The following is a 25,099-nucleotide window of genomic DNA, read 5'->3' as shown; positions in this document are numbered from 1 at the left end:
AGACATTCCTCGGAAGGTGACGCTGCTATCGCCTGGACGGGATTATATCGATAGTAGATAGGTGATCATAATATTCTGGCTGATTGGTGTATAATAAATAAATTTAAAATAGCCTATAGGAAATTTTCAATATTCTGATTAACTAGCAGGAAATTTCACAAGTTATGACAAGAAGCAACTGACTTGGACAAGACCGGATAGTTGATGAGCCAATCTTTTTTCTGGTTTCTGAGATGTGCGGCTTTGACGTCAATAAATGCCTTGTGAAATTTTGATGTTTGGTGCCCATCAGTCGCGCTTCCATTTTCTTTTCTAATTTTTCCAGTTCATGATAATTAACAATACATTGTGCAGTTCGAATACATGTTTACTTTTTCATCCAATCCAACTCAAGCCGCTTCAGGTACTCTAAGTTGTATTTGTTTACGAAGAATTAATTGCGTATCAGAAGTACACCCCAACAAAAAATTCTGCGTGAACATCTGCTCAGTATTCAAGGTTTTAATGATAATCTGAATTGTTAAAATGTGAACGTAAGTTGCATTAGATACCTAAGCAATTCCGGTGGATAATTCAAGCACATGCTAATTAAGGTCTTTCTAGCAAGCACTTCTGCTGTTCATAAACCTTACGCAATCGAGTAGGAGAGAAAAAAAAAAAAAAAAGAAAGAAAGAAGCAAAAATGGTGATTTTGCAACTGGGACTCACTCGGGCTCATGCTCTGTATCCTCAGTGGAGCTCGCATTCTCTAATCTCAATGAGAATGACACTAGTCAAGATTTGCACTAATTCGAGCTTGAGCTTGATATTCACTGTGAAATTCTCTTTAGCTCGATCTCGTGCTCATTAACCTCACTAAATTAAAGCTTACTAACGGCTTGGGCTCGATCCTCAATGAGGCTTGCACTCGCTAGTTATCTAGAAATAGTGAGCACCAGATCCTGCGGCATAGAAGGAAAGAGTTAGGTTCCTGCAAAAGTAATAATTTTATTACAAACTAATTTATTCATCTTGGATATGGAATTCTCATTTATATATTGGATCGGCAATTTACTTTCGTCTCAAGCTCTGCAAATCGACCGCGACGCCAGAGCCCGGTTTCGCACTAATGTTTAAAAATTGTTCAACTCACTTGAGGCAATATTTGTGGATTATTGTATTGTATTTTTCGTTTAATTAAATTTGAACCCACTTCATGATCTTGTGTAAAGTACCACTAGACTAGAAATTCTGTTTTTATGGAGAACGTAAGCATAGCAATTATAAAAGGTGAGTAAAGTACTTATGTATTTATAAGGAAGTTTATTTTACGAGTCTTTTGTGGTTCCGCCAACCTATTCTTTAGTTTTTTTCACAATACTCATTATCTCATAAATGAAAGAGCTATTATAATATCTCTTACCACTATTCTTTAATACTTATAACATTTTATTTATTGTAATAGCACTGGCAAGATATTTCTTATCGCTCACTAAAATTATGGTTTCGACTCCATTATGATGCCATTAATTTAGACGACCAACTGCCCAGTAATTATAAACATTGAGTACATTATATGAAGTAGTAATTTGTAACGACTAAAATATCGGACTATTCTTTGGTTTTTGGAAAATGTTGAAAAACGTGAAAAACTAGTACTGAACCGATACAATACATTTAATCTTTTGGATTTGTCATTGTGTAAAGTGATGCAAACTAAGGAAGAGTTACAACTTTACGAAATTGTATTAGGACTTATTATTTAGAAATAAACACCAAATAACTGTAATTGAATTGTTTACAAAACCTAATCATGACGAGAAAACTCTTGAATATTATACAAACAATTATTCTCTTTTGTTTAACACTGTAATGTAAAGACTCAATAGTCAGAGAAATAAATATAATAATATTTGTGTTTGAACATAATTTGCGGTCGTTTTCCACAATCCTAAAACACGATTGTGTAGTTTGTTCAGTATAGTTTATTAAAAGAATACTTAAGAGTCTGACCCAAAATTATGTCTGTCCGATCAAATCTTGAAGCCTGATTACGGTCATGGATGTCAATATGTTTCCCATCCTAAAAAAATAAGCCTTAACTTTGATTATGATTTAATTGGTTAGTTATGATTTAATTAGTAAGTAAGTAAAATACTTTTCAGACGTGAATTTCGGAAAATAAAAATTACTAAACCCATCATTCCTTCAGCAGTGTAGAAAATCGATGTCTAGTGAATGAACACCTCCATGATAACAGAGAGAAATCAGTGTAAAGTCAATAAGAAAAGGAAGCTAAATAAGTTGAGTTGATTTTAGTTTAGCGTCCCTTTCAACAGCGAGGCTATATGCGACGTGGACCTACTGATTAACGTGGAATCCGAACCACATGAGTTTCCGCCGGGAATCGAAAACGGGTCTCCCACGCCAAAGGCGCGTACGCTAACCGCTTAGCCACGAAGGAGCTTTGAAAGCTAAATAAATTCATGTTAAAAGTTATATTAGTGTGTAAATACGGATACGCACAAAAGCTCGAAAACTTACACTATTACTTACACTATACACTATTACTCGTATATAGTCAGCATGTATCAAGCAATCGTTCAGCTCTCATTTGAGAGGATGGAAATCCCAGGCTCCTGAACAACTATATTACTAGGGTAAAGTGAGGAGTGTATTTATCTTACAGTGAACTGCTTTGATGCCAAGTGGCCAACTCCAAAATTGAAATTTCCAGGAGTGAAAGTTGAAGTTCAATATCTCATGAACAATCCATATTTCTTTTATGTCGGGAACCCAAACCATAACTACTGTATGTAGTTTATTGTTTTATAATTTAGTGTTTACAAAAATTCTTCTAAAAAATACCTATCTATAGAAGTGAAAGATACCTGTCTATACTAGTTCTTGGCATCCAAGCAGTCCATTTATTGTAATATACAATGTAAAATAGTATCGTATCATAATATGTGATGTACGACAAATGTTACATTATATCTTATCCGTAACTCGTAATATGCTGCAACACATTAAAGCCTCAAAATAGCTGGGGAAGCGAATAATCCAGAAGTTATGTAGCCCTATTGCGTTCATGGAAACAAAATCACAATAATTATACAGTAACTATGCTAAATTACTATAGACTGCCAATTGCTCATTCAGAGAGTTTAATGAAGTTCACTTTATTGCAAGTTTTATACAAACTAGATATAGGCTACGTATAATAGTTTTATAGAAGCTAGATAATCAACTATTATTATTATATTTGAAGTACAATCAAATATCACGACATTTATTATTAGTTTTAGTTAACTGAATTGAGCTGAAAATTAAATATTGATCTCGAAAGATTAACTATTAAGTTTACCTTTCTAAAGTAATAAATGCTGGAATTGGTTTCAAGGCTGTTTCTGAGTGAATACTTTCTTCAAAATAATATTAAATATTATAGAAAGATTTTCGAGATATTCGAGTCGAGAAATACGTTTGTCTTAACTCGTCTCGAATTTTACAAAGTGTGTCTCGACCCGACCCACCCAACACAAGTACATACTGATCATGTGTAAAGAATGTTCCTCGAGGTACATTGGAATGTACATGATAGGTACGTGAATAGAGCAATCATGTGAAATACACATGTAAGGAATAAGGTTACTTCCGCCCAAAAGTACGTGCATGACACATACCGAGGAATGTATCTATTATGTGTATATCACGTACCGTGTATGTACTTGACACATTTACTTGGCATTGGCATGTGCCAGGAATGTACTAGGCATGTCAGTAATATTCCTTAGGGCAGTGCTATGCAACTGGGGGTGCGAGTACTTAAATACTAAAACCTTAACGCTTAATTTTTACGTTCGAATTTAGAAGCTTGTACTTTTAAAAAAAGCCAAGCAACTAACTCTGAAAATATATGCCCTCCTCTGGCATCTGTGTGGCAATTTAATTATCTATTAAAATACTACAGTAACATTTACGAGCGACCGAGCTCTAACCTATAATCTTAGCATTCAAACCTTTGATTTACGGTTATTTGTGATTTCACGTTTATAACAAAGACAAATATTTTTAAAAGAGTGTAGTTTAAATAAATTACTGAAATAAATATTTTTCACAAAGTTTATCCTTTTAAATTATTGTTCAAAGGCCTTTGCCTTTAGTAAGCCTTCTCCGAAATACATGCAAATGAATTGTGCTGCCATCTTTGGAGCTCTTTTAAAATACACATATATGTTTATCGACAATGAGATCTCAGAAACTACAGGCTCTAGAAAGATGACGTTTTCACTGATCGATTGCAAATTTCATGTAGATTGTCCAGTTCTAATTGAACATTTAAAAACATGGGCACTATTTCTTTAGTACATTTTTACGGGTACATTGGAAGTGTTGAAATTTCAAAAAAATAAAATAAAACATCACATCCTAATCATTACACATTCCAACACCACACTGTTGTATATAGCGGTTGTATATGTCTCCGGCATTTGTTTCATAGCCAAATAATAATGGAAAAGGAAGGATAACCATTTCTCCAGTCTAAGATGAACTGTTTTGGGGAGTGTTTTTCCCAATAAGCACCATATATAGAACTGACAATATATTAATTTTGTATGTAATGTATTTGCTTATTACATACTGCATGCAAGAAGAAAGAAAACACTGGTCGTACATGAATTAGAAACTCCAACCGGAAGTAGGCTCAAATCTTGCAAACGGTGCGAGATATTCAGAAAAATAATCGAAAAATCCCCCTTTATGATACCCCTTGGCTATTTTTAAATCAATACGTCTTTAACTTGTGTCTGTAAAGAGACATGTACAGATGTTGTAAGGAATGATAAGGCGATATATGCTCATATGCGAATAATGCGCTGTGTAGAGAGCGCAGGTTCAGCTAGTTTCTTGCAAAAATTCTTCAATCGAAGATTTATAATCGCCACTGATTTTCAATTTTGTCGATATTATCTTCAAATTCCACAGAAGGTGAAAGAAGAAGCTAAATCAGTAAAAGATGTTTCACCGGTTTCAAGCTTATTGCCACTGAAAAGCGACATTTCCTGAAGGATGTCTATATTATCAGGCTGAATTTCTTTAAGGAGTTAGTTTATACTTAAACTTACGTCTTCCCGAAAATTTTATTTAACGTCTAGTTTTAACGTACAGGTTTTGAACTAATTCTCTGCTGTGTAACGTCACAATATAACCATCAATGCTAATTTTATGAGGACAATTCTGACAGTGGGGTTTAGAATGTTACAACCTAGAGAACGCATCAAACGTCAGAAAATTGCAAAATGACACACACAATATATTACAATGTGGCTAAACTCAGAAAGTGGCTATAGAAGTGAAAAGCATATGGCTAAAAAGCCACTATTGGCTCTTTGGAAATTATGTGACTAACGACGTTCTCAAAATGGCCAGATCTCGTCACAAAGTGGCTAAATTGGCAACCCTAGTCGCAATACGAAGCAACTTACGCACAACCATGCCATGGTACATGGGGTATGTGCCATTCACATTCCTCACATTCCAGTGAAGCATGTAAAAGTACCTTTCAAGTGTCAGAAATTCCTCGAAAGGCACGTACCTAGCGACACGTGCTATGCATATGAAATGTACATTTTTCAAGTACCAGGTACGTAAACGGTACATATGGAACTTAAATGGCACGTTCCTAGAATGTACCTGGTTGGGTGGGGAATCTCGACTCGAATTCGAGTCGAGTCGAGTCGAGACATGTCTCGACTCGTGCGCATCCCTAAACATGAGATACGTAGTTGTGCATTTAAATTTTCATTTTAACCCAGCGAAGCGGGTAAACGATGCTAGTGATACGTATATTTGAAAAAAAAATGAAAAGAAATGAATCTTTAAGTTTTATCCCATGCTTATGTCGGCTAGGCTAAAGGAGACGGTGATGATAAGAAATGAATGAAATGGTGCGATGAAGAAAGTGGGGGGGGGGAACGGAAGAACACGGAGAAAACCAACGCACAAGATGTTTGTCCACAAAGCTCACTTAGTGCACCAGAACCGCATACACCAGAGATGAACGCTCTACCACTGAACCACTCCGGCCCTAGAATATATATTTAAATGTGTGTAATATGCATGTACATGTACGTATGATGAACAGGGCGGATTGCCGCCGAGTAGATCAACGCTGTTGAGCGGGCCAAAATGATAAAGACAAAAGCGCCTATTATTAAGTCGGCCAACTCTGTAGATAAGCAGGGTGAGCGAAAGTTTGCCAATCTGCATCTGATAATGAGTTATTAATGCTTTGATATTTACTTTTGATTTGTTTTTATGCAGTATGTAGAAAGTCTATCCCCTGAAAAAGTCATGCCTTCCTCGAATAACTTGCTGGATACACCATTGCTTCTATCGTATAGAAACTTTTCTTCCACAAATAAGTAATTACGAAGTACTTTCAGAAATAGTGTTGTTAGTGTAGCAAAGACAAGTACCGTAACATTAATTATAAAAAAAAAATCTTTCTCCTTATTTGCTTTTACATTTTCACAGAGGGTAAGGCTAATATTATATTAATTGGTTTGTACTGCGTCCTTTTTCAGTAGCAAAGATATATAGGACGTGACCTACAGTTTGAAGTGCGATCTGGATTATTAGTGCGTTCCAATTTCTCCCACTGGGTGTCGAACCAGGGACCTTGAACACAACAAACGCACACACTAGAGCCAGTAGAGCAGAAAGGATGGTAGGATATTGTTAGGATATATATATGTATCTGCAGAACCTTGCAATTGCTAGAAAGACACATGACTGAAATAAAAATATATAATCTATGGGCAATTCTTAACTTTTAAGATATGATGATAGCACTATTTCCACTTGAGAAAAAGAAAAAGACAACATGGAACTATCAATAGATTTGTGGAGAATATGCAGTCACTGAGTAAGGTGTATGATTTTTTTGTGTGTAATATTAACAATCTGTCGCCAGATTTAGAAACAGACCATCTGGAAACTCGCGCCTCGGGACAGATTGCGGTCTTTGGTGCAAAAACCACCTATCTCCTTTCTTGTCATTACGTCCTCCCAGTAGTCATTATTTGCAATGATACTTGCATATTATGAAAGAGGAGATGAAGGGCTTTCCTTTGACACCAATGATGACAGGGTTTACTGACCTTTGTTGACAATGATGGGGGTCAGTGTGCAATGATGCTAATTCGGCTTTGTGTAGCGGCTTATTTCCGAAGTACGCCGAAGGACTGTGGTGTGTGACGTCACCGGATTGAACAGGAAGACAAGCAGGAGAGGAGAGAAAATGGCGAGTTGTTGATAGCGAGAAACTGTGATCGAGAAATATTTGAATGTGCTCAAAGACTTAAATGTTGTCAATGGTAGTTATAGTGACTCTATAAGGTGCTCAAGGACAACGTGTAGTGCACCATGACAGCAAATATGTACAGAGTCGGAGGTAAGGCATTAATTTGTTATCAGAAGTTTTAAATAGCAAGACCGGCTGTATATGTGTATGTGTGTGTTGAGCGCTGGATGCGCATGAATATGTCAGATTTTTATCAATGTGCCTAATATTTGCTTAAAGTTGTTACGAGTACATGTAATTTCGTCTAACAAAGTGCTCTGTGTTCCAAAGTGTGTGCTGCAAATCAATATAAGAAGTGCGATCAAACGAAAAAAACGAGAAATGGGACTAGATTTTTAATTGGTTAATAGTTTGATTATGGGTGTGATGCGGTCGAATATTATTTGGAAACTTGGTTGTATTTCAATTGTTATGAATGGAAATGGAAAGTGAAGAATAACGAAACTGAATAAAAAAATATGCTCTAAATATCGCTAACCTACGTTACAAGTTTGCGAATAGTTGTCGAGATATAGCCGAATTCTTTAAAAAGCATGATCACTTGAATATTATTCTGGCGGTACATCAAAAAGCGTGACTGCAATGAAAGGGTTGTTTTAGCTTGTCACTCTCCCCACAATTGTAATAATGTTTTTGGGCATTTAAATTTATCATGCGTTGGAAGTTTCTTATGATGTTTTTGTCAATAAAAGGCCAGTGTTTACAAATTGAAAATAGTCACATTCCACACATTAATTAGCATGCCTTGCTGTAATGAATGTAAAGAGTATGGAGTACGAAATTAAAACGAAATGGTGGATTACTACAATTCCATTTGTAATGTCTGCACAATTTGAAATATGTGTAGATTTCGATTAAAGGTATTCCCTTTTTATGTTCGTTATAGAGAGTATGTTTTCGTAAAAGGCGCGTGGGAAACCTCTCTGCTGAGTTACGCGTTGTCCATTTTTTTTTCTTAATTGAGTTAGTAGAAACTTTTGGTCATATAATTAGATTACTGTAAAGGACTTATCAGAACCAAGTTATTAAGAATAACATTAAACCTTTAAACACAGGAAATAAATAAGCCTAAATTTTAAACTTGCGCCTTCTGTCTTTCTGTACAAGGGTTTTGAGTGCGTGGATCGACTAGGCAGGATTCTTTTATAGATGTTTCCGCAGATGTGAACAACACGGGAATTCATAATGTATGTATTTTTTTTTTTTTTTGATCAGAAGATGATCCCTTTAGTACCGTATAAAGGTATTAGTGCAGAATAGTCAGTCATTAATATGAACATTTTTATGGTTAAATGAGAGTGGATGTGGAAGAAAATTGTGTAGGATATTAATTCATCTGTCAAAGCACTTTACCAATTTAGGAAACCAGTATTTTATGTTTGCATGTGTAATGCTACTTGTGTCGGCAAGTCTACTTTAGGCAAGGCAGTGACAATAACCAATTCATTTGAAGCGGTTCCCGCAGTTATAGTTCCCAAGAACGAAAGACAGTTCACTCGCTGACGCTCGCTCGGCAATACTATGGACTGACAGTCTATCACTGCTTTACCCAAAAGAAAGAGGGTAATAGTTAAGAACAGCTACTTCTCATCTCCCGTGCACGAGGATACATCTTACTGTTGCACTACGTAAACACCCTAAGTACAAGGGCAAGAACTCAGTCTATTACCTACTTTTTAACATCCTAGGTAGTCAATGAATAATTCCTGAAAGTATGGCGTTTCTCGTCCTTCCCTAAATGGGAAGTACGGCTCCTTAACTATAACCAGAAAGAGTAGCCCCTGTGTCAAATCATTACAAGGGCTATACCAGAGTTAGCTAATATCTGATCGAATCGGACACATTCCGTGATTGTTTGCGTCAGCAGAATACAAAACCTGCTATAATTGACGTAGCAGTTATAGGCTGATGATTGTTTTCGTTTTTGTATTCCATTGCTGAATGCATGAGTTGGCAAAAACTTCAACAGAATGCCTCCCCATCTCAAAGACGACTGTGTAATTTGTCTATTTTCACCGGCGAAGCATTTCTGCACTTTGTAGGAAATCGTATTTTGTGTTTCAAGTACTGTTACTTGTGTGATACCATTACAAGCACTGTCATAAGTCTGATTTTATGTGTTCTCAAGTATTTCTTGCACTCTCCTCGTTTATGGACATATCCTCCATTCCTCCCAACGGACGAACTCCCTCGCGGGCTCTACTGCCGCGCCTATACCCTTACTCGGTTAGGTAGCTTTCTGGCATCTGGAGCCAATATAGCACAAGTTTGTTTGTGACTTCTTGTGCTGTTCCTCGTTTATGCTCATACTCTCTATTGCTATCCCGCCTGTTACCTACAGGAACATCCTACGTTCCCGCGCGAGTCCTCCAGGTGTGCACGCTCTGACTCGGTTAGATAACTGTCTCACTTTAATAGCCATTGGTTTTTATGATGTACGTATGACGCGTATTTATATCCACAGATGGGAGGAGCACATCGGTTTTATGCATATAATCAATCTGTAGCCCTACGCAGTTATTTAGGCATGTACCAGGATAATAATAGTCGAAAACGTCTTAGGGAATAATTTTGAAGCATGAAATGTGAATGATTTTTTAAAATTAATTTTAATGGACTGCTCTGCACTGCACCCTTGTAAATTGTTTCCTGTGGGAGTTGCATTGCTGGTTGACTTTTTTCATGTTTACTTTAGGAGAACTTAACCATTTGGAGGACGTGTGCCATAAAAACTGCACTGCAATAAACGGGTTAAGTGCCGCAGAGTAGATTCAGGAATACGGGACCTAACCGAAACTTATGGAACCCAACCTAACCTCATCTAAATTGAATTCATCCTATCGTACCCTAAGCATTAATACACTGGACCTACTCTACGGCAAAGGCCAAAAAACAAACCAACCTGTGGTAGTTTGCCACTAAAAAGCTCGAATGGCACCTGAGCTAGCGCTGGAACGCATGCATAGAGAGCAGGCGCGTCGGTGACGGTGGGTATCCACATTAAAAGGATGTTGCGGAACAGTAATTTTGAACTTAAACACTCCACGGGGAACAATAACAAAACGATGTAATATCCGAAAACGTTCCACGACTCCATTTCTGCTGTAAAATTTTCAGTTTTTAGTATCTCTGGCTCACTTCTTGGAAAACTAACCCATTCCAGGTGTAAATAGATAAGCCGTCATTAGAAATATATACAGAATAGTATACAGTCAGTAGTGTCAATTTCTTACACAAGTTTATAGATATAGACGCTTAATTGCATATTCCGTAAGCGATGTTTTACATTTTACTTTTTTAGTATATCTAACTACTGTTCGGTAGTGGTTGTAGAGTTTATTGTTGAAGGATGAAACTTGTTTTAACTTCGTAATTCCTAAAATTCGAACTTGTAAAATTTTGTGGTAAGGTGTTTAAAATGTTTACCCACCGAACTGTCTCTCGAACGTAAGAATATTAGCAGATGCAAGTACGCATGAAAAAGGAATGACCCTCGGAGAAGCGAATGTATAATTAATTATCAAATACAAATTAAATCACCAGATGAAAAATACACTTTGTCCTTCCTGAAATAAAAAAAAAAAAAAAATAAAATAAAATAAAAAAAAATACATTAGTGCTGTCATTATTATAACAACAAAACTAGAGTTACGAACAGACTGTACATAGAAATAACAAAGCCAAAGTAATAGTGTAATCCATTTACATCTGTCGCTTTCTTAACGATCCAGGTACAAGATTAGACATGCTTTAGAAGTATGACGTTGCACCAAATCCGTGGTAAATGTTCGTACAGCTCTACTGCAATTGCGTAATGAATCTGTACCACAGTAAAATTAAACCATCTTGCTCATAGGCCTAAATAATGCATCATTAACATGAACATATTTCTTCACCATAATCATATATGTGTATTTCATCGTGGCAAGAAGTTTCTAACTATTATTACATGTTATACAGATACAGCAATGTCGTATCGATACCTCCTCATACTCTTGATTCCCACGAAAACAGCTGATCATTGCCTTGCATTGAATGTACTTGATCTTGGAGAACGTTATACTTTCTTTAACCATTTTCGATTAGCGGAATACAAAGTAAGATTTTAGAGTATGTCTTTGCCAGTACGTTAACAGCTCTCATTAAGAACGATTATGAATTAATTTGGAGAAAGTACTGAATGTGATTTGCTCTATTATCATCTAGCACATCCAACAACTTGTATAAAACATTTTCCTTGCTTATCCCAACTTTACCTGTAGAAACTAAACTATTCGGTTATACTGGTATATAACCATATATTGTGTGTTCAGTATTACGGATTAAAAGTTTTGGCGATTGTAAAGAAATGTAGGAACTTAATACATAAAACTGTAAATCCCAGTATCACAGCATTACATTACAGTACCGGTATATAAGAAGAATAACGTTTGCTGAAAAGAATACGAAATTTCTTGGAGTCAGACATTCATGTTCATGCGTGCCAATTAATGTTGAGCAATGTAAACAATAATAATACAGCATGCCGTAATAAATAAGCAATACATAGTAAAATCAGTTACATTAGTTAAAATACACAGAAATAACACTAAAATAGTATTCAAGGTGAAAATAGAATTCAACCAACGAAATTAAAAGTATTGATACGTAGTAGCTTCACGAGATAACTTGTAACAGCAGTCATGGACAGTTACATATTGCATTTGTCGGTACTTTCCGTAGTTTTAGTCTGGCCTATTACTTTAGATAGCAGTTTATATACATTCATTATTCATGCCGTATTTATTTCATTATATATATATATATATATATATATATATATATAAAAGAATACAATAGTAGTTTTCAGTAATTACATTTTTGCCCTTGTAACAGATTCTACGTGTCATGTACTACGTGATGTATTTGTAAAAAACTTATTGCTACACAATGAACGGCGTGTGTGCAGTACAAATCGATATCACATTTATTATGCTATTACAACAGTAGAAATCATCTTCTGTAGGTAGGTTTGATTTAAAAAAAAAAAGAGAGAAAAAACTTCTTTGGCTAGTTTTTCATCGAACGAATGAGTGTACATTCTTAAGCAATAGTATTCCCAGCGGGAGCTCAAGTGGTTCGGATTCCTACGTTAATCAGTAGGTCCACGTCTCATATAGCCTCGCTGCTGAACGGAACGTTAAACTCAAAATCAACTCAACTCTTAAGCAGTAGTACATTGAACTATAGACTTCTTGATTACGAATAAATTTCGGCAAGGAGAATGCCTTTTAGTGTTTTATTTACGTTTTCACGTGTATGCCCTGATTTTTTCGTGTGAACTGAATTTCTATTCTTTTACCTTCCTGTTGAATTGATAGCTAGAAGTAACCTTTTTCTAATATAGAAGTTGAGGAACGTACCAGCACACAAGCGTCCTTTGCGCACCATTACAGTCTTGTCTTTTTGAAGTTTATAAATTCTATTTTCTTGTTTTTAATATAGACTAGCTTAGATTTTGTACACAGATCCGACACTGGAGTTGCTGTATATAGTCAGATTGAGCAGAAATAGTTATGTTCTTCTCAATAAAACAACCTTTACCCGGTGACAAGTGGTGCGGCTTCATCGTTTATCATTCATACGTCGAAAGAGTACATTTTGGTATGGAAGTAGTATTCGTTTTCCTAACGTGCTTGCTTTGAGTTTGTGCTTTGCTGTAAGTTGTTCCTGTACTTTTCCGGACGCCAGGTTAGGATTTGTCAATTTGTGTGTTATTTTGGTTCATGTGAGTAGGGTTACGTTTTGAAGATGATCTCACGAATCACATGAAAAACCCCTTTTAAAAATTTTTGTGAAAATAGGAGCATGTGTTAATAAATGAAATTAGTTACTTTTATTGCGTTAAACGTGAATGGGTTTAAAATTTTTGAGTTCCACGTCCCACGGTTATGCTAGTTATTCTAAAGGAGACAGTGATGATTAAAAATGGGTGAAATGAATAAAATGGGAGGAAACGGGAGAACCCCGAGGAAACCCACGCACACAGTGTTTGTCCACCACAAAGTGGGTCCAATACACTTCAAGCATCTTATTGTCTTGTGGCTGTCTAATAAGAGCAAATGTTAATATAGAGGGACGAATAAGAAACGCGCTGTCTGTCAAAGATTTCTAAAGTTATTGGATGCAATAGGTATAGCCTTCCAGTAGAATGGATTGCTGTTGATACAAGTTTTAAGTGCATTTGGTTGAATAGGTAATACAATAGAGTCGACTCTTCTAATCCAATGAGCTTGTTTTAAAGTAAAGCTCGGTTTGTGCTATAGACCAATTGACTTGCCTTTGTACCGCGGTACTTTCTTGTGTTTATTTGTTAAGTATTAATATTTTGATCCTTCTAGCAAGGATAGGAAAGTAATGAATTTCTAGCAAGCAGAAATTAAAGCGGTTGTAATCAAAACCCATGAACAGAAAATGCACACGGTACAGAGTTTTGGAGTAGAAAAGTGTTCTCTTAAAATAAATAATGTGAAGGACGTTATCCGTACATATGAGGTACACTTTGTCTATTAGTTTCGAAGAAGATAATAATACTTCGAATGTTTAAGTTATTTGTTTAAGCTGTTCAAAGGCTGGTAGATTTTTTCTTGAGAAAGGGGTGTTATTTAAAGAGGAAGACACCATATAGTGTACGATGAAAATATGTGAGGTAGTGAGTATGTAACAATACTCTTTCACAGGGTGAAGGTCGATGTACAGGATATAACATTAATTAATGTGTGAAGAGAATATAATTGGGAGAGAGCATAGTTTTAAGAAGTATGAACTAATGTATGTATTGCTTTCAATATCGTGCTTTTTTTTTTGGGGGGGGGAGGTGCTTTAGTTATACTTGATAATAGCAAGATGGGATAGAATATGGGGCACGTGCAAGGCTGAGTAGTGAAATGTGGAAAGTAACACGGAACTTGCCATTCGATAAGTTAATTGGAAATTTAACATAATAAGAAGCAAGCACTGGCCTGAGAATCTCTTTTTCGATGTTGAGAACAGTTCGGGATTTTAAGTCTAGGTTATTTCTGTAAAACGTTTAAGGAGATTGAGGTGATTTTAAGATGTTGTTTGGAAAAGTACATTTGCTGACAATACGATTGTTTTCGTTGGACATCGTGGATTGCTAATAATACATATTTATTTAAAGATTGTAATTGACACATTTTAAATATCAGTTTTCAACCGAAATGGGTGTAACACTTAACCTTGTTAATTGCATCTATAAGATACTCTCTAGATATGCTTCTATAAGAGTTTATCTCAATGGTTTCGACTACTTAACACTGTTGCCTTCTTCACCATGTTAAGTTAAGTTACATGAACTTACCGGGAATCGAAGCCACGCCCACGTGCACTAAAGGCGCACGCGCTAACCACTAGACTAACAGGGAGGATCTTTCTGTAGCTTTTCGTGAATATATTGTGTCTTCAAAGGAAGAGAAGTGTTAGGAACCAGTAATATATTCTTTAATTCAGTTCCAAAAACAATATTTTAGTTTAAAAGAGCGATGAACAACAGTCAATTTTAAGATACTAGCTGTTAGTGACAAAATTAATGTAGGAACAACAGTGAAAACGTCAGTTGGATATTGAAAATTCTTCAGGAACTGACTAGGACTGTAAACTAAAAAAAGTAAACTTTAGTTGTTCATTGCATATTAGGTTAGTGTGAATGAATTGTCTTCCTTGATGTCTGATGGGAAACTCACCTCTGCAACACAACACAGGCATGTACTGTGGCCACGAATCAAATGTCACAAATTCTGTACACACACAACAGGTTGGGGTACCTAGTTGCTGGATAGGGTCGTGTAAAAGTGCGCCACGGAGAACACACAATTGCGAATGTTTTTTCTTTTACGATTTCATGCTAATTTATTCTTCGTAACAATAAACATTAACTGCATTTGAGCCAGGAATTGTAAACGAACGCATCATTCGCCGTTAGTTTGTCAAGTTTCGTTCCGCTGACACAGCATTGCAAAATCAGTTCTTTGGGCACGGAGCAACATGTTTGGATGAACTCCTTAGGAACATCATAGAAGCAGGCTTTCGAGAAAGTATTTGCAGACGGCTTAGGTATACACACTATATCACTGTCATTCGGTTGCTTCATGCAGTCCGTAAGATGAAAGAAGTGAACTGGTGGGTGCCCACATAAGTTGACACGGACCAACAAGAATCGTCGTCTGGAAGTATGCAGTTCTCTGTGTGTATGTAATAACCAGGAAAGTTTACTGCATCAGATTGTCACATTCTGATCAGAAATGGATCTGCTGCGACAATCGTAAACAATAAGGACAATTGTTGAATCTTGTTCAAAGTCCAGGACTGTTTCAGAAACATCTAGAAAATGTTAGTACTGGAATGGTGATCTATGGTGGGGTTGATCCATCATGTCTTTTTCCGTCGAGGTGAAACCATCACTCCTTACAATGCTGAACTTTATGAAATACACCGCAACTTTGCCAACAAGCAAGAGACAGTGTCCTCATGTTGCACGACAATCCATTCGCAAATGTCCTTAAAGGATGTTGCAGACTCTTCATAAATTGCGGTATCCTCATCAGTTCTTCCTGATCCACCATATTCTCCTGACATCTCTTAATCACTTCTTGAAACATAAGACTTTCTCTGATAATCAAGGGGGTGCAACGGGTGGTTCAGGAATTATTTGCTTTGCAGACTCCATACTTCTTTGCCAGATAACAAAAGTATGTGGTTTGCAGACGACAACTATTTTGATTAACCAGGTGTGCGTTTTTCTTTCCCTTTGGAAATGACTTACTTGGGGCTCAAATTACATCCTCAGGAACAGAAATTTTCATTCAGGGGTACTTTACATTAGTTAGTATGGGGATTTGATTAATTATTGCCAAGAATCTGAGAATGTAGCTTACGAAAACAACATATCTGTGCCGATACTGTTCAGAGCTTGCGCTATATATATATATAATGCAATATTAAATAATTGCAGTCAGGGAAGAAAGTTAACTCAAACTGTGCACTGCATCTCTCTTCTAGTTATCATTAGCTTTCAATGAGTTGTCATCTTCCTTTTAACCACGTTTCTTAATGTGATACAGGTAAAATGTTCACTTGACTTGAGTTTGTTATATTCCATCACTTTTGTTTACTTCACGTCTTTGTAGGAAGGTTGTATCTCATTCTACCTAGTTATGTCATAAATACTGTCACAAAGTTTGGAGTGGCGCTGTAGGCATCCGGAGTGGCACAGTGCTGCCATCTGTGTACAAAGCGGACGATGCATGTAGTGTGTGTTTGTTCATGACATGTTGATATTGTACTGAGTTCTAATGGAGTGGGAGGATTACGAAAGTCGTATAGCAGTAATTGCACTACACAAGGTCGGGAAGACAGAAGGTGAGAGTTTCAACCTCCTGAAACCCCTACTAATTAGCAAAAGATTCGTGTATTGCGCCATACAGCGATACACCGAGACTGGAACGGCAGCTGACCGCGCAAGGAGTGGCAGACCACGAACGGTACGAACCTCGCAGGTCCAGAAAGCAGTCGCAGCAAGAATTCGAAGAAATTCTGTTCGAACACAAAATGTGATGACTGCTGAGATGAACATCAGCAGAAATTCCATGTCTCGTGTACTCAGGAGTGACCTATATCTACGGGCGTATAAGAGGCGGACTGGTCACTTTCTGACCCAAACATTAATGTCGTAGAGAGTCCTTAAATCAAAGAGACTGTTGCCAACAATCTGCACAGAAAGATTATGTTCACTGGCGAAAAGGTGTTCACAATTGAGCAGGCCTACAGCGCCCAAAATGACCGTGTATATGCTACGTCATCTACTGCAGCTGCTGAGGCAGCTCCAAGGGTTCAGAGGACACATCATCCTGCCTCAGTGATGGTTTGGTGGGGAGTGAGCTACTCAGGCACAATCAAGCTGCATTTTTGCGAACGAGGTGCTAAAACATCTGCCAAGGTGTACCAGGACAGAGTCCTAACACCTATAGTGAAACCACTGTCTGCTACCATGTTCCCTGGAGAAAGATGGACATTCCAGCAAGATTCCGCTCGAGGCCATAAAGCGAAAACAACCCAGGAGTGGCTGACACGGAACGTCCCCGACTTCATTTCTTCCGCTGATTGGCCTTCTAGCAGCCCGGACCTTAACTCGTTGGACTACAAACTTCGGGCAGTCCTTCAGGCGAATGTCTGCCGTAAACGGCATCCATCTGTCGACAGTCTGAAACAATCCTTGACCCGAGCAGTGAACAATTTTCCCATGGACGTGGTGCGTAATGTCATTGACCAGTGGTCGGACAGACTTCGGCCTGCATTAAGGCCAAGGGGGGGCATTTCGAAAAATGATTCGTGCGTCAGGTGTACAACATATCAATGTAAAACATGACCAAAATAAATTGCCTTGGTGTTAATACTCTCTGTTTTTTCACATTCAAACTTGTGACAGTATTTGTGATATAACTAGGTATACTATAGTTTAATCGAGAACAAGAACCTAATTGTATTTGTATCTTTTAGATTAATGATTCATTATTTATTTTGTAATATTACATGAAGAACATATTTTGGGTAATTAAATTTTTCACCTCAATGCCCTTTATTTTCTTCGTTATGTAATATATGAGAAAGTATGAAAGAGAAAGAAAGTATGTGAGGTGCAATTTGTACGAGTTTTTATTATTATTATGTCTAAGAAGTATACCTGACACACAACTTAAGTAAAGGTTAAAGTTCAGTGTAGAATTGTCTATGTATTTTACTGATGAAATGTGTTTATTCCGTGTGATAACTGATACGATAACTGCTTTCATGAGCCGACCATGTGGGGTAGGTTTAGTTTTAGATTTGAGAGTTTGTTTTCGCATAGGCTCAGTCTTTAACCATTTTTATAAATGTAAAATACAGTGGTTGATTAGATATCTTTCATAGACGAAGGATCGTCATAAAGGCAGTCAATATTAAATTATTATTTTGTTTTTAATGGACTGCAAAATAAGACAGTCGCGAAATTAAGATAGTGAGTATTATTCGTTTTTTTGTGTGAGAGAGACACCAGAACGAGAATTCATGAAGTAGCAATTTTACTGCAATTCTTGCATTCAGGTGTTGCGGTATTAACATGATTCGTGTTTCATTGGGACGTGATGAGCTTACATGAATAGTAATGAAAGAGCAATGATGGTTTGTGTCAAAACTACAAGTGAAGCATGAGTTATGCGTGTATATCTTTAAGTACGGATGAAAGGGGGCTTCAAGGCTGTAATCTCATTCGAACTCCGAATTTTCATGAAAGATTCGATAGCATTTGATCATACTTTCGAAGGAATACGTCGACGTATCTAGCTTCTCCTTGACCAAATCTTAAATTCGCGCCCTAGGGTTTATTTATTTATTTATTTATTTATTTACTGTTCATCTAGTTTCGGTTTAGCATTATAAGTGCAACTAATCTTCACGTATTATGTGCCCTGGAAATCCTAACCGGATTATTATATTTCTGGTATGATTTCGGGAACCACCTCTCTTGCCTTCAATAGCCAGACACTTATGCATAGATTAGACTTCAGAAAATTGTTTACTGTTTGTTTGACTAAGTCCTGTTTCTTAACAAATCCACTAAAGTCAGGAATTAGTTTTTTTAAAATATTGGTAATCACTACTCAAATTAACTCAAAGCGTATCAGTATAAAATAAAAATACGATGTAAGATGTTACTATTTGCACACATTTCATAGAAGCTAAAATGGTTCGTTTAATTTTTCTTCACTTCAGTTGTTTTCTTTCTCTTTTTCTTCAACCCACAGACAAATTGAATCAACTTACGCAGATCTCTCTAGATAAAAATATGAAAAATTAATACCTATACAATTCAGAGTCACAGGGATTTCGATTCTGAATGAAACTCTTTATAACTAAATCTTTATCCTTGACGAAGCTGTCTTTGTCCTAATTTAATGTTGGGTGTTTCATTCTATTGTTTAAGTCGACCATATTCCTGTCCACTGGTGATGACGTTTTCCTTAATAACTTTGTTGTTTTTAGTTATACCTAAGTTGTGTTTAGTTAGGTTTATACATACCTAGAGGTTATGATAAGCTGGAAACCGTGGAATCTTGAACCTTTGCATCTCTTTATGTCTTTTAATTCTAGTTCCTTGGAAGCTTACCGTTTGGAAACAAAAAAATTACCTATTTCCGTACCTATTTTCTTCGAGTACTTAAACTAAAAGCCTCTTACGTATTATAATTCTCTAAGTTAGGACCATACCTTTTGTATGGAAACTGAACTAATCAAAGCGTCTTTTATGTTTACAGTTTTATTAATTCTGTGTCTTTTTGAATCAGATTAAAAAGAAAATCATCCTACAAAAGCAGAATTTATTGTGTGTTCGTTTGTCTGTCATAGATTTTGTATTATCTTCGGATAAAATTTCGGTCAAAAGTCACTTTAAATTTTAATTACACGTGGCTTACATTGAAGAGCGTAAACTTAAATGGACGAGATGAAAATATGAACTTACAAAATTTATTTTATGACCTTAAGTAACATGATAAATTATTTATAATTTTAACCCACGCAGGGTAAATTGGTCCCATTAAAGTAGCTTTATGGGGCTGCTAAGGCAGTAAAGTTAGCGTAGCGGCCAGTGAGCCATATGATAATTAATGAATTAAAACATGACAGAGTTAACTTGTACATATATACGTAATCGAAGTATTTATGACAGTAAATTTAGTTTTGAGAAAAGTTGTTTAATGTATTTCATATGAAAGTTCAGAGACGAGAAAGACAGAGAGAGAGGGAATATAAACCACATACTTAGAACACACACACATACTACGCGTATTGTGTATATATATATTGGAGTATTGACTATTTTTGGAGATCTGGTTATTTATCTTTTCAAGTATGACTTTTTTTTTTTTTTTTTTTTTATAGCATGGCGAAAGTTCTACGTTTTAATTTTTGTCATTCTTTGGTCACTTAACATATTAAATCAGTTTTTTATAAAAGCAAAATCTGGTTTTAAACATACGGTATTAATAAAATAAATTAAATGTGTCTCGTGTTTGGAATTCATAATGAAATTTTCATTAAAAATACTATTTCCTCTTTCGAATGAAATTCGGGAATGAGAAAGTGCAACTGGGCAGGGAATCGAACTAGGTAGGGTCTTCGGCTTACCGTACCGTTTACTATCACGCCACGCAGTCCATTGTCAGATATAAATCCAGATATTTATAATAACAAGCATAAACTTCTAATAATAATGTAACTCCCTTAAGAAAAAGTATTTTGGAAAATAAAATATTAAGGAGACAGGTCATTTATGTTGGGATATGTGGAGTTTAAGATCAGTTAATTTTATTTAGAGTAATGAGAAACGTTTGTTTAGTTGATGAGTTTAATTCCGGAATCCAAGTGAAGTATTACCACCTAATGGACGATATAAGAAATAGATGTTTATTATTATTATTTCACAGACCATAAGGTTTCCAGAAGACATACACAAGTGTCAAATAATGTTTGAGTTTTATCGGGAAAATAACCGTGTTCAATTGAATGTCCATGGTACGCTCTAGATTCTCTGCAGTGACGACGCCAGAGAAGGGAGGGGGCAAGGGGGGCAGGTGTTCCCAGACATGTATTGTAATGTGGTCAAGTAATATAACACTGTTCTTTACAGTACTCAAAGACAACAAGCTTTAATTCCCCCATCCCCACGTCCTCCCAGCAAATTAAAGTTGGCGTCATCACTTGGGTCTCTAAATAGAAGAGCCAACATTTTAGTTATGTTTTTCCATACGATTTGTCATATTTCGTTTTAATGGGCGAACCCTTTTTTGCAGTGCTGCTAGTGGATTTCAGAAATTATCCAAAATTGATTTTTCAGTTTCTTGTTTTTCTTATATCAAAAATACGTTTCAAATTGAGGTTTCAGTGTACTAATTTATGAACGCAGCTTTGAGGGAAAGTATAATCCATTAAGATAAAATAATTGGGGTAGGGTGGGGTGTAAGACTCGTGTGAAATTTGAAATTTACATTGGATATAAAAATTCCACAATCCAGTCACAAACTTTCTCTGTTACTTACAGTTAGTAGAAATAAACAAATTTTTAGATATATGTTGTGCAAACCTGTAGTAAGAGTAGCAGTCTGAGTTCTTAGCTGTGATAGCAGAAAGGGTAAAAATCGAAGGTAAGGCTTGAGTTTATTATTTCATATTTCAGTCTGATTATACACTGCTATGAGTTCAAAATACACACACACACACACACACACACATACATATATATATATATATATATATAGATAGATAGATAGATAATTTCTGTTGTTAATTGTGAATGAACTTTTGACCCGTAGACACTGGAAGATGAACATCGTTGACTGATCCCAATAGAAATAATTTTGATAATTGATTTTGAATATTTAACCTTTTTTTTTTTTAATTTTACACTGGAGTGTGGATAATAAATATTCTTTTCTACGAGTTATAATATTTTAAAAGACTTAATTGATATAATGTAGAAATCATAGTACAAAGTGAAAACAAGCCAGCCTGTACACCATCAGGTGCCAGCAGTCCATTTATATTACAAACGGAAATTAGAACTCTGTTGTAGGTTGCATGACAATAACGTTAAAAAGAAAGAAAGAAATGAAGACCAAAGGTTTTCTTGTTTCTTTTTACAACCCCTGTATCCTAGCGGTTAGCATATTATTTGTGTATGCATGGTATTCGTTCGATCCTTGATGAGAATCTATGTATTTTGGAATCATGCATTGAACATCCCGATTCATATCATTAAATACATCCTGAACGTATGCCGACAAACGATTGCATGTGTATTTTATCCCCAAGAGAACAATTGGGTAAATCCAGTCCACAAATTTCGTCAATATTGCCCAAAATGGTGTTACTAAATTGTGCAGCATAACGATTACCGGTCATTAACATGCTTATAAAAACATCAACAAACAATCTGCATTGTGACTTGTTGACAATGAAAGTATATTATTTCATGTTCTTCCTTAAACCCTAAATTCGTGACTCAACAGCCCACATAACGTTTTGCCAGTTCTATAGGCACCAGTTACGATACACAGTCTACCGTAGGACGTGCCAGATGTGATGTTGAGAGGTATTCGCGCTGCTTGGATAACTCAGGGCGTCACGACATACAATTCGAGAACCTTTGATTTAAGTTGTTTTTGACGATTCAAGAGTCTCTGTTAGTCCAAGTTTTACAATTACAAAAATCAGTTTTTACAGTACTCTGTGTATGATATATGCAACTTTTAATGGATAAATTAACAGTTTTTGAGTTAAAAAAAAATGGAAAGCTGTAACATGCAGCAGGTATTCCCGTCACTTAATTCCTGCAAATAAATAAACTGGTGATGATGTGTACTGTAGGAAGTAGCGATCCTCTCCCCTTTGTCTCTTATTTCAATCCCAAGCTTACTGTGGCTCATTTCAGGTAAGCTGATAGGAATTTTTTTCTACACCATGCTCACGCACACCATCTAATAACCCTGAATTTTGGTGTTCCTCTTTCCACCATCAGTTCTCGTACACCGACGTATTTGTCTGAAGAATTAGTTGAAACTTTCATAATAGTAATAAAACACTCGTTATATAAATCTGCATTAGTGAGATAAGTTGCCACCTATTAATGTAACAAATGTTAATTGAACATTTATTATTTATTTGGTAGTTGGGAGTGGTGAGGTAATGATAGAATGACAAACGATGGCTGAGGCAAATGTGGTTTTTTCCAGTATTCATACGATAATATGCAATCTAAATCAAATGTAATTTGTATGGATGGTATCAAAACACTGGCATGATAAGAGCTGAACCTCAAGTGATTTAAAAGTTAAAGAAAAAGAGAACACGTCTTGTACAATACTCTAAGAAACAGACATTTTCACATTTGACTTAAAAAAAAAAAAAAAAATTACAAGACATTATGAATATTCTCTTCGCTAAGAGCAAAAATAACGGAATACAGTAAAAAGCCGAAAATCCGAACTAATTGGGACCACCGATAGTTCGGATTTTCGAAAATAACCAAGTAAATGCCATCTAGGCTTTAACATACTGTACGGTATGCTTTTTTATCGATACAGCAATTACAATACCGTACGTAAGACTTACTTACATTTAGTGTTTCTGAGGAACCTGAACCTGCACTAAATTACGCTGTTCTTGTAACTCACACTTAAAACTTAACTTGTATAGGCTAAGGCAAAATAAAAATAAAAACATGTATGACAGACAATTACATATGAATGAGCTTTTGTAAAAGCACTGACCGCACAGAACGCCAACGGACAATCCTATTATTTGTTTATCGCTAGCGCTAAGACAAAATGTAAAAAACTTCTAAGGACCGCGTTCGGATTATCGACGTCCTACTGTATTTTACCAGTGAAAATACACTATAATCATATTTGTACGAATTACACACACAATTGTGTATGTTATATTTATACACGCAAAATTTATTCTTCTTTTGGCACATGTCAATGTTCTATACATTCGATTATCCAAAAGGCTACTTTATTTGAAATTTGAATCAAAAATAAAACACGACATGATTGATTTCCTCTCAACCTTTCCAACTCTTAAATAAAAGAACCATTAAAATTAACTGTGGCGATTGACTTCTTAATTTTTAGTAATTGAAATTAAGAACACGATTAAAATCAAATCTTTAATGCATAAATAATAACCAGTATTGTTTAAAAAATAACAAATTAAATATAGTTATTGTTGGTAGCGGTTATCGATTTAAATGTGACACGATTATGTATTATGAAATTTTTTTCTCCTTGACATGATCAAGAACCTGTTTCCCCTTTCTGCAGTGGCAAAGTGGTGGGGAGTTCGTTTTGATTACTTATCAGCGTATGTGGAATAGAGCTTAGTAAGTTGTGATCTCGCACAAAACACACATGTTTTATAAAAAACGAATTATTATTTTTTTTTTCGGAATTTCCACGGAACATATTTTATTTAAAATCAGGGTACACTCCTTTATACTGATCCATTTTAACACGTAGCAGTAAAGACGATTGAGAATCCTCAGAAAAATTTATGCTATATTTCACTAAAATTGAATGATTCTTTTATGAATAGGGTTGTCAGAAACCATGATTTGAAAAAAAAAAAAAAGTAATATTGTGGGTTTAAATAGATTTAATTTATATATTTAGACTACATATGAATATCCTTATGCAACAACAGGCCTATGAAGAACAGGAACAACAACTTAAATAGTACTGCCAGATATTACGTTTTTCCCGTAATTTTACGTTTTTCTGGCACGTTATAAGTTTTTAGTTTCCCCTTAAAACTATTTCTTCCGTTTTTGAATAAATTAAGATCATAATCTTGGACATTTTAAAAATGTTTTATACGTTTTTCTTAGTTTTTTTTTTTTTTTTTTTTTTTTAAATAAAGGAACTGATTTCTCACACACTGTTAACAGCTCAACCCAGCGATGTAACTTCGTATTCAGAAAGAAAATACAACGAGTTGCATTTTACCTACTTCGTATCTAGCCGGCACCCCAACCTTATGATTAAGAGTAAATTGGCTTTGTCATCTGTTAACATTGTCTCGATTATATCGCAGTTTCAGTCGATAATGATATACCGATGTGAGGAACAGAAGGTACTCTAAACTAATGAAAGCAGAATT

At 35.7% G+C, this 25,099-nt stretch overlaps 1 protein-coding gene across 3 annotated transcripts in view; it reads left to right on the top strand.

Annotated features, from left to right (window-relative positions):
- Positions 1 to 7,136: 7,136 nt before the first annotated feature.
- The window catches only part of MTA1-like (metastasis associated 1-like), a 211,053-nt gene continuing 193,090 nt past the window's right edge, over positions 7,137 to 25,099 (top strand). The window contains exon 1 of one of the 3 annotated variants that reach the window (XM_081730472.1): positions 7,137 to 7,438. In XM_081730472.1, coding sequence (XP_081586598.1) covers positions 7,411 to 7,438 — 28 coding nt within the window. In that variant the 5' untranslated portion in view covers positions 7,137 to 7,410. The remainder of the gene's footprint in view (positions 7,439 to 25,099) is intronic. The other 2 variants (XM_081730471.1, XM_081730470.1) reach the window with 2 other exon arrangements.

The sequence above is a fragment of the Thermobia domestica genome, chromosome 11 (assembly GCF_964235325.1).
Source record: "Thermobia domestica chromosome 11, izTheDome1.hap1.1, whole genome shotgun sequence".
Classification (NCBI taxonomy): Eukaryota; Metazoa; Arthropoda; class Insecta; order Zygentoma; family Lepismatidae; genus Thermobia; species Thermobia domestica.
This window is presented reverse-complemented; position numbering and strand designations above follow the sequence as displayed.